At 38.7% G+C, this 13690-nt stretch overlaps 1 protein-coding gene across 16 annotated transcripts in view; it reads left to right on the top strand.

The window, feature by feature from the left end:
* The window catches only part of PPFIBP2 (PPFIA binding protein 2), a 95585-nt gene that overhangs the window by 70440 nt on the left and 11455 nt on the right, over window positions 1-13690 (top strand). For 12 of the 16 annotated variants that reach the window (XM_017726330.1, XM_017726328.1, XM_017726329.1 and 9 more), the window contains 10 exons: window positions 3347-3526; window positions 4956-5048; window positions 7500-7608; window positions 9058-9090; window positions 10749-10810; window positions 11305-11380; window positions 12457-12554; window positions 12736-12800; window positions 13049-13117; window positions 13504-13564. In XM_017726330.1, coding sequence (XP_017581819.1) covers window positions 3347-3526; window positions 4956-5048; window positions 7500-7608; window positions 9058-9090; window positions 10749-10810; window positions 11305-11380; window positions 12457-12554; window positions 12736-12800; window positions 13049-13117; window positions 13504-13564 — 846 coding nt within the window. The remainder of the gene's footprint in view (window positions 1-3346; window positions 3527-4955; window positions 5049-7499; window positions 7609-9057; window positions 9091-10748; window positions 10811-11304; window positions 11381-12456; window positions 12555-12735; window positions 12801-13048; window positions 13118-13503; window positions 13565-13690) is intronic. The other 4 variants (XM_017726331.1, XM_017726339.1, XM_017726325.1 and 1 more) reach the window with 3 other exon arrangements.

The raw sequence follows: 13690 nt of genomic DNA, 5'->3' as shown, positions 1-13690 counted from the left end.
TCCTGCTGAGATGGAAAAGGAATGAAATCTGATGGAAAAGTTGAGAATCACCATGTTAAGTATGTGCTGAATTATTAACTACTCCGAGATGCGATTAGGTTTCTGGCACATTGAAAGTCGCAAACCTGTGTGCACAAAGCAAGGAGGATGGGTGTTGTAAGGAAAGCTGGGGGAAGTAAACAGCGTTTTTGGTTTGCTTGTTGAACTATTTGTGTAATTACTTCAGATTCTCCTGAATAAGCATTAATCTAATTTATCAGGACGAACGGGAGTTGCTTTCAATCAAATTGGATGCTTAGTTGAATTCTAGCGCTTTAACCCTATTTCTGTTCCTTTTCCTGTAAATTATACTAATTTTTCAATACAAACACCATTTCAAACATCAGAATGAAATTTATTAATTAATTTTCTTTACACTATTAGACTACAGCTGCTTAAATTTGGTAATATTTTGTGTTTTCCTGCACTCTTCGCCTCCACTGCCCAACTACATCTTTCTAATGAAGAAACTACTTTGACAAATACAGTCTACCTGTAGTTTACTCTTGGTTTTGGCATCCAGTAGTTAAACGATTTTAAACAGCTGGGTAATGATACTCCATAGCTGACCCTGCTATTTTTAAATATAATAATGAGGTTTAAAAAGTTTAAAATTAAATGTGGCATTGCTAGATCATTCAGCTCAACCATGTTTTCTCTCTATTCTAATTTTGTGCTGGCTTATTTCACAGCAGCTGTTTCCAGTCACTTAGAATTTATCTATAGAATTATTTTTCTGGTCGGGCTGGGAGAGGAAAGAAAGCGAATTAAGATATTCTTCTAAACATGAGCGAGTTTTAATGTGTGAGATGGGTTTCACTTTATCTTGTGCAGCTGTCATTTAGGTTTGGTTTTAGTTAGCAGCAAAGAGTTTATCAAGAATCTCTACCCTCCTCTCAAAGGTATTGATTTCACACTGAATGCCACTTGTCTCTGGCTCTTCAAAAGCGCATACTAAATATAAAGTGCCATTTATTTATATATATTGCACAGGGGCCAGGAGAATAGCTGCCTTCAAATGGGCTATCTCGCTCCTGGCTTTGTCATTTTAATTCCTTTTCTGTGGAATAACGTACTACTTTTGACACAGTAATGCTATGAAGGTTTCTGGGATCTCACCTGAGGGCGTTTTATAGCTTTTCTCTTGCCTGAGAAGCCTCAGAAATTTAGAAAATGTGTTTTTCTTAATGTAGCAAGGTATGAGCAAGCAGCATTATCAAAAGACTTATGGCTGCCCTGATGTCTGCCCTACCTGAACATGGACAAAAGAGACTTCCTGTCCCTCTCAGGAGACTGCAGCAGTAATTGTGCACTCCAGCTTGCCTAACAGCCCTTCTTCTGTCCTATGTCTTCCTTTTGTAGCATGGGATAAGTCTGTGAGTTTGGCTATAAGCTTTTGGCAAGTATTTTGTGGCTTTTGTAACTTCTGAATTAAATACCTAGTGCAAAGAAAGCTACGTGCAATTCCAAAGAAACCTGAGTCAGTGAGCCACTGACTCCCACTGGGGAGTCTGGTGCGTTGTTTCATCTGAATCAAGATGTTGTAGTTGGTGTTAATAAATGTTCATGCTGTGAAAGAACCTCAAAAATGCCTTTTCTACCTTGAAACTGGAAAAAAATGTGAAGGCACAAGCTGGAGTTCCACTGGGATAAGGATTTCTGCCATTTCTGTGCTGTCAAGTTGCCCCTGCGGGGAGTATGCAGATGCAGACTGCTTCCCTTTTTCCCTTTTTAAGGCAAAAGAGAGAACTGCAAGGTGGCAGCAGAAGTGTTTCTGGACTCCCACATGTCACCACAACTGGAGCAGCTGCCAGTTTGTGCTCAGAAATCTGTGCATCCTGTAGGATCAGCCCTTCTCCAGAACCCTGTGTGGGTGAACAGTGCTCTTGCCAAAGAGGAGCACAGACCAAGCCTTGGTGCTTAAAAGAAAGCGAGGGAGATGGATGTGTGTCCTGACAGTTCCAATCCCCACCTGGGACATTGATTGTGGACAGGATGGTAGAAAGAGAAACATAATTCTCATTTATGTTCCTTAAAGGTCTGTTGGATGAAAGAGGATGAGCATCAGACATTGTGATCCTGATTGAGCATAACGTATATAAAGGAAAATATATGTAATGGCTTTTCTGAATTTCATCTTAAGAACAGTGAGCTAGAAAATACTCAAATGTGTGAAACTCTTTTGTATGATTTAGGTGGATCTTCGTGAATGTTTAAAGTTGACTCTGGATGCTGTTACTGTCCTGTCCTTGCAGTAGCTGTTCCCTAGCTCTAAGACTCTTGACTTACTGCAGAGTTGAGGTTACAGGAGGATTATTGGCAGCTCTAATGAAGAAAATAATTAAAAAAAGATTTGCCATGTCATCTGTTGTTCTGTCCACTGAAATCTTTTTCACTCCTCTGGAAGATGGATTAAGCTCATCAAATTTATTCCACTTGAGAAGACTGAGAAACCACGAAACTTGTGTTGTTAATGTACCTGAAAGCTAAGAGAAAGGCACTCCAAACCTGTGATACCTGAAAAAATACCCAGTGCTATTTGCTAAAAGTCAGGGAAATTAGGTGAAATATTATATACATTTTCATATTTTACTTTGGTTTGCTTTCTAAGCTGCATTTTTTTGTGTGTACATCACTGATACACAAATCCAAGAAGCTGGCCAGCAAACTGGTACTCCTTGAAATAATTACTTTTTCTTCTGTGTTATCCTCCTGATTTCTCCTGCATCTGTTGCTTAACTCCTCCTCCATGTCGAGATCCTGCCCAGATAGCAAGAGAGGTAATGGAGTTATTTTTCTGCCCCATGCTAGACCTGGAAGCAGAATTACTTTGCTGGTAAATTCTGTGTATAAATTTTGAAAGATTAGGCTATGGCCCCAGCTGAGCACTTTGCAGTTTTTTCCTCCTGGATGATTTGGAAGTGCAAATGAATGTAATCAAGTCCCATTTCAGCAAAAGTGTACCTCTGAGCCAGCATAATAAAATAAGATCCAAATTTTCCTTCACATGACTGTAAAACTTGCCCAAAAAAGTTTCTGATCTTAACTTCAGAGTCAGAATCATGACTTAGTCTGGAATGTAGATTCTGTTCCATGTGATCTGTGGCTTTCTGCAATATTCCAGTTTTATGCTCATTTATATCTACTTTATCAGAAAGGAAACACATAATCTGTCTTCTTTTAGTTTGCCTTTGGTGTGCTTCATGTAGTTTTTTATGCTGCAACTGTAGAAATACATTCTTTGCATCATTTTTTTTCTCACTTATTTTTTTTGTCTTTTTTTTCCCCTTTCCTCCCTTGTTTTCAGTCAGTAGTGAACCTGATCAGTGATCTACAGGAGCAGATGTGTAGACTGCAGCTGGAAATTAATAGTAGAATCCAAGAAAGAAAGTCTCAAGATAGGAAACCAGACTTGACCCCTAATGGTCCCCAATCTGGTGCAAGATCAGTAGAGACTCTGGGCCAGAAGAATTGTTCTCAGTGTGATGTACGAGAAGTATCCCTGGGCAGAAGCCTCTGTATTGCCTCTTCTCTCTCTTGCAGAAACTAAATCCCACTAACCAGAGCTACCTTGGGAATGTTTTGGCATTAATCTTTGTGGCTTTCCTTAGCAAAGAGTGCGAGTGCCATAAAAATGACCAGAAAAAAAATCCCACCCCAGACACTCCACCCCAATTGCGGGGACCAATTTGGTCACCATTGATGGCTGTCTACTAAAGCACAAAAAACCCAATCACCCCTTTCAGCTTTTTCACAGTTTCCATTTCACTTGTAAGTCTGTAGTGCTGGTGCAGTGTGGGTTTTTTGGGTTTTGGGGTTGAGGTTTGTCTGATGTGCAGCATGCTGGCATGGTTTGGTAGTTTGCTGCTTTTCCTCACTATGATGCCACCCCAGCTGTGCTTGATGATGTGGCCTAACCAGACCTCTGAACACAGATTCTTGATTCCTGGATATCTTAAAAGCTTAACACAGGTATAAAATAATTTCAGCTAAGGCTCCCTGACATGTACCCTTTGTTTTTCTAATGATAATATCAAAGTGAATGAAAAGAGCCATAATAAAAATAATCTGCTTGTCCTTTTAAAATAGCAAATCCAACACAGTTTAGTTTATTCCCTGATATTAGCAGAATTCACATAACAGATCCTGGTTGTATTTGATCAAAAATATGTCACATGGCACAACAAAAGCTACTTTGCATAAATGGCTTAATTTCACTGAAGGTGGACTGATACTGGTATGCTTAGAAAAGACCATTTTAATATTTGCTTTTAATTCAGATTGGTTTAGTTGCCACATCTTTTTGGTTAAAATTTGGATCCCCAGAATGCGTAAGTAATCTGCTTATATTGTGAGGGAGTTTTTCAGTAATTTCTCTCATAGGTTTTATATTATAAAAATAACTATTTTGTGTGTTACACCTATTTTGACAGCAGTGCTGTTATTTCTGGGCTTGTGTTTGTGCAGAACTGCTTAATGGACTATTAGAACTACAAGGTGTGGATTGGAGAAATAACCTGAGAATCAAATCTGGGAGTCATTCAAAATAAAACCAAGATGTTAGTGAGGTGCTTAATGTACTGCACAGGAGTCCAAAATTGGGTTACTCCTCTGAACTTTTCCTTTCCTCAGTTCATTTTAAGACATTTTGTCTTGTCAGAGCTCCATCAAAGATTTAATAATATTGTCCTTTAGAATGAGCAAGATAAAATTCTTGAATTGTATCTTGGATATGGGAGAAGGAATGGGAGAAGGGACATATTTAAGGGACAGCTTCTTAGAGTAGGTCACAGTTTTTAGTGTAGCAGTTCAGTGTTCAGTACTGTGTGGTTCATGCATGATCTGAAATTCAGGACTAGGAAAAATGAATATCTGCTATAAAAGCCTTACCTTTAACTTCTGTTCTTCCTCTGCAGGGTTTGCTACAGGAACTTCGACACCTCAAAATTAAAGTGGAAGAACTGGAAAATGAAAGAAATCAGTATGAGTGGAAATTGAAAGCAACCAAAGTAAGCAGAATACTTGGCATTTTCTAACGCCAGGCTTCTGTCAGCTGGGAAGGGATATGCTCCCCTTCTCATCAATATTTACTTTTCTTACATTTACCTTGTGACAGGGTAACTATGAAGTCAAGTTTCTTTGACCATCTTTGGAGTACATACTTCGGTTTGAAGGTCTTGTAGCCTTTTTTGTGCCTTTTGCTCCCTCCGTGCAGTTTTCAATTTTTGCAATTCTTATTTTAAGAAACCACAAAAGGCATTTTGACTTGCAAAGATCTGCTCAGAGCAAAGGCCTCTTTGAAGGCTTTCTGGCCTTGATATGTGTAATGGTGACAAGCCTCTGTGGCATATACTTTCCAGCCTGAAGAGACATGCAAAGTTTGTCAGGTGTTTGCTTACTATGGCATTTGTTTTCATAGACATTAAGCCCAAAATACACCATTAGCTCATCTGCTTTGACGTTGTGTATATCAAAGTGCATGGCTGCCTTACATTTCTGTTGACCTTAAATCCTGCAAAGCTGTTGGATGATAATCTGGAGAAACTTGACATGTGAAACATTTAATCATTTTCCCCAGTAATGAGTTTTTCTAGTGGAACATTCTCACCGTTATTCTAGTTTGAATTTTTAGCCCTTTTCCACTGGATTTAAAAGCACCATACGATTTTCCCTTGTTGTGCTGTAATCACATCTCCCTTCATTTGTTTAATAATCCCTGTTCATATGAATGACTGACTCTTGAGTTGTGGTTGAATCCTGGAGAAACATTTCAAATTATTAAACTGAATTTTCTATTTAATGTTTGATAGCTTGATCCAGATGTGACAAACAGCTATTATTTGTATTAGCATTTCTGTCTTTTGAGAATTCTTGGATGCATAACAGAATGTTGCTGTCATGTCTTCTTTCCTAGTAAGATAATAGTTCTACAATCCATGAAAATGTTTTCTGTGACATGGAGATGAACAGTCTTTGGGAAAATATTTTCTCAAGCAGTGTGTGGCCAGCTGCCAAAACAGATAGAAATTATGGAAAAATGTAGGAGCAGAATGAAAATAGGAAAGAAGAATCATAAAACCCACTGAGGGAGAGAAGATTCAGGACTGGAAAGGAAGAAAAGTACAAGGAAAGAGAGAGGAAGCAGAAAAATAATCACAGAGATGACAGGAATTAGATATTAAGGGAAATGAGGGCATTTGAAAGAGCTCTGAGATCAAGTAGACCAGGGGAGGAAATCCAGATCTGGTATTAAGAGGTCTGCAAGATTTTGTCTTCCTGTTGTTCCAGCTTCTTAGATGAGAAATCGGAATATCTCCATGGCTGGATATAAAAAGCACATTAGTCAGTGGGAAGTGCAGGAGCCTTTCAGAGATGCAACAAGGCAGATTCTTCTATTCCACATGGGATTTTAGGCAGAGTGGTGACATTATCCTGCAATCCAAATGTTTACTTCCTGGTGAAAATAAGTGTGTGTGTGTTAATTAATCTGTTTCTCCCTATTTGGATAATGTTGTTTGGTTTTTTTGCATTTTTCCTGCTTAATTTTACTATTTTGAGAAACTGGTCACGTGAGTGACTTTTTTGTCCTCGTTGTTTCTTTTTTGCTTCCTTTTCCCCCCCTTTTTTTGGTCCTTTATCTGCAAGGAGGCTTGGCGTGCCTTTGCAGGGCAAATGCAGAATGTTGACACACAGAGGTTTTGAGACCTCAGAAGAAAATCTTACCAAACTGCTTAGTAAAATACGCTGTTAGCAGTTTTTCTCATAAATACAAAAACCAGATTAAAATCACTGTATTTCAAGCTGAAGAATCACAGAATTCTTCTCCCTCTGTCTTGTTGAGGTCTTTAATGTGGGATTTTCTATCCAAATCTAGTGGCAGCCCAAAATTGCAGTAAATGTAAATGGACACTGGTATTTTGTTGCATGTGTGTGGTTGTTTTCTAGGCTGTGCTTTCCTTCTATCCTACTTGCTATTTTGAGGATGAACAGTTTTGTTATCCCACTGAGAAGGCTCAGCATTAATAGATTCTCAGTTATACTATTAAGTAGTAACTAAGATTAAAAATAACCAGAATCTGTTTAAAAATCCTTTGATATCTTTTGATGGTCTTCACGCCAAGTTTGAGTTCCCTATAACAGTCATTACTATTATTATATGAACAACTTCGTAGGTTTGAGAGCTTTCCAGAGTTTCCTTACCTACATAAATCCTTGAAAACGCTATCTTTCTCTGTGTCTGTCTTCTCCAAGAGCTAATTGCATTGGGAAAAGTGAGCTTCTCTAATAGGAATAGGATAACACAGCATAAATACGTATAGTTGTTGTAGTGTTTATGAAACATCCTGAGTTGGTGACTTACCTCAATCATGGTGTTACACTCAGACATCTTCTAGTTCCTGGGAAAGAATCACAGACAATGGGTGGGGAAGTTATTCTGGGTTTGTTGTGCTCTCTTTCAGGCTGAGATAGCCCAGCTTCAGGAGCAATTGGCTCTCAAAGATGCAGAGATAGAACGCTTGCAAAGTCAGCTCTCCAGGACCTCCTCATACACTGAAGTGGCAGAAAGAGGTAAGAGGAGGGGAATCAAAGCTAAAAATCCAAACTCCTACTTTAATTTTGCTTTAGTAGCAGCTTGGCACAGGATTTCAAAGGAATACAGGGAGGTACAAGAATGAATTACAGAATTTACTTTGGGAGGAAAAGTGCTGTAAATTAATTCTGTGTCCTGGTAGAGTAGAGGCCTTTATTGTGTGAAATTCTGTTCCAATCTAGAGGCAGCACAAATTGAAAGAAGTATTCTCAAGGCCCTGGAAGTTTTTCTGTTGGTATTTTATTTATAAATGTAAAGAGTCATTGTAGTTCAATGGGAATTTATTTTTTGGGTATACCTTGAAAATTTCTTTGAAAAATCTTTAAGGTTCCTGGTTTCTACGGGGGAAAAAAAAGTCACAGTAGTAGCTAAGCCTAATGTTTCAATGCCCAAACATTCTAAAAGAGAGTCATCATTTCCTTTCTTCATGACTATGTGCAGTTCAGGCTCGCTGTCCCATGAAATGTTGGACCAGATCAGTGTCCCTTCTAGCCTGGGCTGTTTTAGGATTCTCTGACATTGCAGGTTTCTGGTTTAAGCCTGCACTGTTGACACAGGTCATTGGTCATTAGCCTTTGGTCTCAACCAGTGGTGCCACAGTTCTCTGAAATACTGACCCCCTGGGGCTCCTGCCAGTTGCTGGGCCATGAGAATATGGAATTAGTGACCTTCTTCCTCTGCAGCACAGACACTCATCCATGCAGGAATATTTGTGTGTAGTTCACCACAGTGCATCAGCTTTGCTGCACTAACAACTTCTGTGGGTGTTAACCCCGTGTTCCCTTCCAAAGACTGCCCTGGCTGAGATGTGAATGTCCATGTGCTGTGTTTCCTCCTTCCCAGGGCTTCCCAAGAACCTTCTCTGGTTCATTCTAATGAAGATTTAACATCTCCTTGTGCTGATTTCACTCAGCTGTAGAGCTTGTGCATGTAGAGAGCTGCATGTCTAACCAGAAATTCGTTTGCCTAACAGTCGTGCTTGGTAGAGGAACCCTTCTACTGACAGAATTTTGTATTTTCCATGAGATTCCCAAATAATTCATGGTATTTCAAAGGAAAGATAGTGGTATGACAGCAAATCTAGAGCTCAGCAGCGTTCAGCTTCTAGAAGTGTGTCCTGTCCACGTTGAAAGTGGGTGAAACTGTCCTTGATTCCAGTGGCAGAAGAATCAAGCCCTGTACAGAATCTGTGGGCTACATTCAAGGAAAGCACTTAGACTGTATTTGAATGGAAACAGTAACAATCCTTCTGCAAAAAAAAGTTACTGCTTTATCAGAATTTTAGGCGGTCTTCTCAAATAAAGTTGAAAAATAATGTCAGTGTACTTGTAGTATGCTAGAATGCATATCCTAATTAAACTGCAAAATTGATCTAATATGTGCTTTTTCTACATACTTTATTTGACTCTCACCACTTACCATCGTAGAGGAAGTTTATAGGAGAAGGCTAAAAGAAAAACGTAAGCCCTGCAATTCCCTTTTGCTTTATCTCACTGTTCTTTCACACCAATTGTAACTCAGATACATTCTGCAGCAATAATCCCATGTTTGTTTAGATTTGGCTGTCTAATTGTAATACACACAAGACACTGCTTTCACTGCTTGCAGCAGGCAGACAGCTCCTTGCCCTGTTCAGTGAGATTTCACTTCAGAAATGAAGGTCAGAGGTTCACAAACCAAGTGGTTGGACTTCAAAGGGATGTTGTCAAGGTTAACAGAGCCAAAACTTAACATTTTATTTGCACATATGTAAACCCCATTTAATATCCTGAATGATGGCTTTAATTGAAAGCCTTTCTCTTTGGAGGGGCTTTTTTTTTTTTTTAATCACTGCATTAAATTTAAAAAAAAAAAAAGTCTGAATAAATGTTCCCATGCTTGATGATGTTAATGAATATTGTAAGTAAAATTTGCTTTAGTGTGCTTAAATCTACCTTGACACCAGTCCTTTTTGAAGTCTAATATTTACAAAGAGAAATTAGCAGGACTGAGATTTTTCTAAAACATCTTCCAGTTGCTTGCACACTGCCTGCTGGCTTTAGTTTTTGATTTGGCTGTGCCTGTGCATGTCCTGTGTCTCTTCTGTGAGAAAATGCCTGCGAGGTTCATTTACATGCTTTAAAACTTAATCACTGCAAGGTGTGCACTTTCCAGAATCCCTGCAATAAAAACTAATTACAGCTTTTTCAAGTAGTTTAGCCATGACATTGTATGTTCAACATTCAGTTGTAAAACCTTTTTTCACAGATGCTCTCTGGAAATATTGATTTTCTTTCCCCTCTCTCCCTTCATGCCTGCTGCCATATCTGTTTTCATGGTTTTTTGTGAACAAGTGGGTCTGGTTTAATGTCAAACTGTGAATTCTGCAAGTGGTAGTTACAACAGATGAACTATTTCAGGTTCTGTCTCCATCACGCTTGGTTTAGTCAAGAAGTGGGACTGTCGTGTAGACAAAAATGAGAGGTTTGGTTCAGCAAAGTTAGGACATGATTAACAACCTCATACATTTTCAGAGAGTGTGTTTTAATTGACTAACATTCCTGGATAACCTCTGTCACTAAATTGTGTGTGAGGAAATTCTCCGTTAGCTCGTGATGTAGATTTTAACCTAGTTATTCATACTGAAACACTTGCGTAAATAACCTTTTACAGAATTTCCTTGTATCAGACCAGTTTTTTGTTACTTTTCATTCCCAAGTTCATGAATGTCCTTTAATTGCTTCTCATAAGCTGCCAAATATTTTTTTCTCAGATGGAATATATTTCATTTTCAATCCCACTTAAAATTATTTCCTTAAGTATGGAACAGCAAACACACTCTCATCTTTTGCAAAACAAGATTCAGTGTTTCTTTTCTTTTCCACTGCTTGACTTTCATAGTTTAAAATAGTATTATGTAGTCTTTTGTAAGCAAAACCAGGATGGTTGTGTTGTGCAATGCTTTTAACAGCACAGCTTCTGAAAAAAATCTACATTAAATGTAGTTTAGTAGTGCACTGGCCATGCCACTGACTTGGCTTTGGTTACTAGTAAGAACATAGGGAGAGTATCCCAAGACATCTATTTACAGTAAATATAGCAAGTTTATTTCTCTTACAACATTTTTAAACATTTTTAGACCAAGAAGTTCAACGGTTGAAGATAGGAATGGAGACACTATTGGCTGCAAATGAGGAAAAGGTGAGAAAATAATTCTTGTTCTACATATTAAGAATGAAATTATGGGTTTGAATCTCTGAACTGTTCCAAATAGCACACTTTCTATAAGGACTAAATTAGAATTGTAGTTTTTATGATCATAAATCAAGCCATGGGATGTTCCTGTATGGTGGCACACTCATATATGATCGAATAGACAATAATACACATCCCTAAAAACTTCCTTTAGTAAGTGGGAGATCCAGACAGGTACCATTAATTCTGGAGAACATTAATGTGGCTCAAAACATTTATTTCTCAAAAAAGCCGTAATGTCAAACCCCTGAGGTTTCCTTACATCTGTAATTTCATATTGTCCTGCAAATATTGTGTACAAAGGCAAATAGCATTCCTTACAAGGCATGTGAGAGACTTGAGCCTGTTTTCATGAAAATCACAGAGATGTAGTACAGTGTTTCTGTGTTTAAAAATGAAGGATTTTAAATGTGATTTTATTTATTTAATGTTTTCCACAGGACCGTCGAATAGAGGAGCTGACACTACTGCTAAGCCAGTACAGGAGGGTCAAGGACATAATGATTGCAGCTCATGGTAAAATGTCTTGTGAATAATTTCCTGATTTTATTTCAAGTTTATGTGGTGTTTCCTGTGACCACTATGACCTGTGACCATTAGCCAGGTTTTACAGCATAAAATGGTATTAGGAGAACTCATTTCCCTTCCACTAGGGAAAATCCTGACAGCTGACAAGTTTTGTATGGAAGGAGAAACTGAAAACCCACTTTGCTTTGCTGCATACAGTTCTGTGTATTTAGGTTCAAAATCTGGGGGAGGTTGTGGGGGAAACCCCCTTGTCCCATTTCTCATTTACACTGTAGGAAGTGGTGTGGGTTTTAGGACAATCTCATTTTAAGTTGCCACCATACTTTTGAGCACTGAATTTAACCTGGGAAACTTGACCTTCTGAAAGGACAGTTTTGTTCCATGCACATCATCACATTAACAAGCAATAACAATATTTTTAGGCCTTGTATGGCAAAATGGAAACTTGTGTTTAACACACGAGAATAGGGAAGGAGAGTAAATCTCTCTCTGAATGTTCATTAAATAAATAACTAAAAAGGAGCAAGGAGCAAGCCATGGTGCTCTGGATTATTGAGCTGATAGTGCAGAGAGCATGATGGATGGTGTTAATGTACACTGGCTTGGATACTCCCTAGAGTGTAAGTAAAACACAGTGATGCTCAGCACAGTAAAACAAATAAACACCCCAAACACAAACCTGTGTGGGACCTAGAGCATATACTGAGATCATCCACACTGGGGAGTGTACTGTGAAAGACTGAGAGTAAGAACAGACTATCAACCTCAGCTTGCCCCAGAACACCAAACTGTGAATGGCAAGCGGTGCAGAAGCTGCCTCAGCAGCAGCTCAGGGGCTCCCAGAAGAGCACAGCGTGCAGCTGGAAGTGGTAAATGTGTTGTTCCAATATAAATCAACTCGGTGGGAAGTCAGAGCCCAAAGGACGGGTGGGAAACTACAGGCATCAGGGAAAGACTGGAGGGGAATTCAGAGGCCAGAGAATTTAGACAGTCTGAGATGGCCCTAAAAGTTTTTTCTTTACCAGTTTCTCTCCCTTTCTACTTCTACTCTCTAATGCTTTCAGGCTCTTCTGTCTCTGGTGGCAGTGAAGAGGAACTCGAGGCAACTTTAAGGAAGTGGAATCTTTTGAATAACTCTCAAGGAGAATTACTGAAAACAGAGGTACAGGTGTTTCAGAAGCAGGTTCTACTGTATAGATGATTTTTTTGCTGTTGGTTTCTCTGTAGTAAGGTAGATGAGGGTTCAGAACCCTGGCCACATTTTTGTATTTCTTGGTATGGGCACAGCAGATTCAGCATCAGGCACCAGAGTTACAGACTTGAAACTCTTGTATTTTACCCAGGCCTCTGCAGGAGAATTGTCACCAGCTCTGCTCCCTCCAGTGCCACACAAAGCCATGGAAATCAGGCAAGACCTTTCTTTCTCATGTTTCATGTGGGTTGTCCTAAATTGTGTTATTTAGACTGTTTAACTGTTGGCATCTTGTCTTAACTGTTCTTGGTTTGCTGTAGTTTTGGGCACTTGTGAAAGCTGTGCTTGTCATGCTGTGCTTAGCTGTTTAAGGTTTCAATTATAGCAATAAATCAGCATTTTTATATATCAGAAGATACATGTGCTCTAGCCCTTAAAACCATAAAATTTCTTTCTATTTTAAGTGGAAGCATTCCAGTATCTTCAAGTAATTTAACCTCTCCACAAGAAGAATCTTTGGAAATCACGAACAGGTAAGAAAGAATAACTGTCATTGAAATGTAAAACATTTTTCCTTTTTAAAACCCTAAATGGTGCACATTGCTCACAGAGAGTTACTGCTGTGCTTGTTAAGAGCTCTAAAGTCACCTATAGATACAAGGCTAAAGCTGCCTATAGGCCTGGCTGTCTTTTGCTGCTGATGAGAGGATATCTTGTTGCTGTTTCTGACTTCATCTACTGCAGTTTTCAATGCCATGATTTTCAGACTAAAAATACAATAAAATAAATGAATCTCTTAATTCTGAGCTATGTTTTATGCAGACATTATGTGATCTGTACAGCTGTTGCATCAGATGCTGGTGATATGCAAAAAAACCGTGTTGTATTAACTGCTGATTTTTTCCTGTCGCTTTTTCAGGGTTTCACAGAAAAAAAAGTCAAGTAGTTTAGAAGACTTGCAGAGTGAGTCCTTGGAAAAGGTTGGTTTATTTGTTATCACAGCTTCTGGTGTTTAATGTCACAACTAAAAGACAAAGATCAAGTATAAATATTCTTTTTGTTTCACATATAATAACTTTAACCACCACTAACTCTCTATATGGGGA

This window comes from Corvus brachyrhynchos, unplaced genomic scaffold (genome assembly GCF_000691975.1).
Source record: "Corvus brachyrhynchos isolate BGI_N302 unplaced genomic scaffold, ASM69197v1 scaffold281, whole genome shotgun sequence".
Taxonomy (NCBI): Eukaryota; Metazoa; Chordata; class Aves; order Passeriformes; family Corvidae; genus Corvus; species Corvus brachyrhynchos.
The sequence above is the reverse complement of the archived record's forward strand: the minus strand, read 5'-3'. Positions and strand labels throughout refer to the sequence as shown.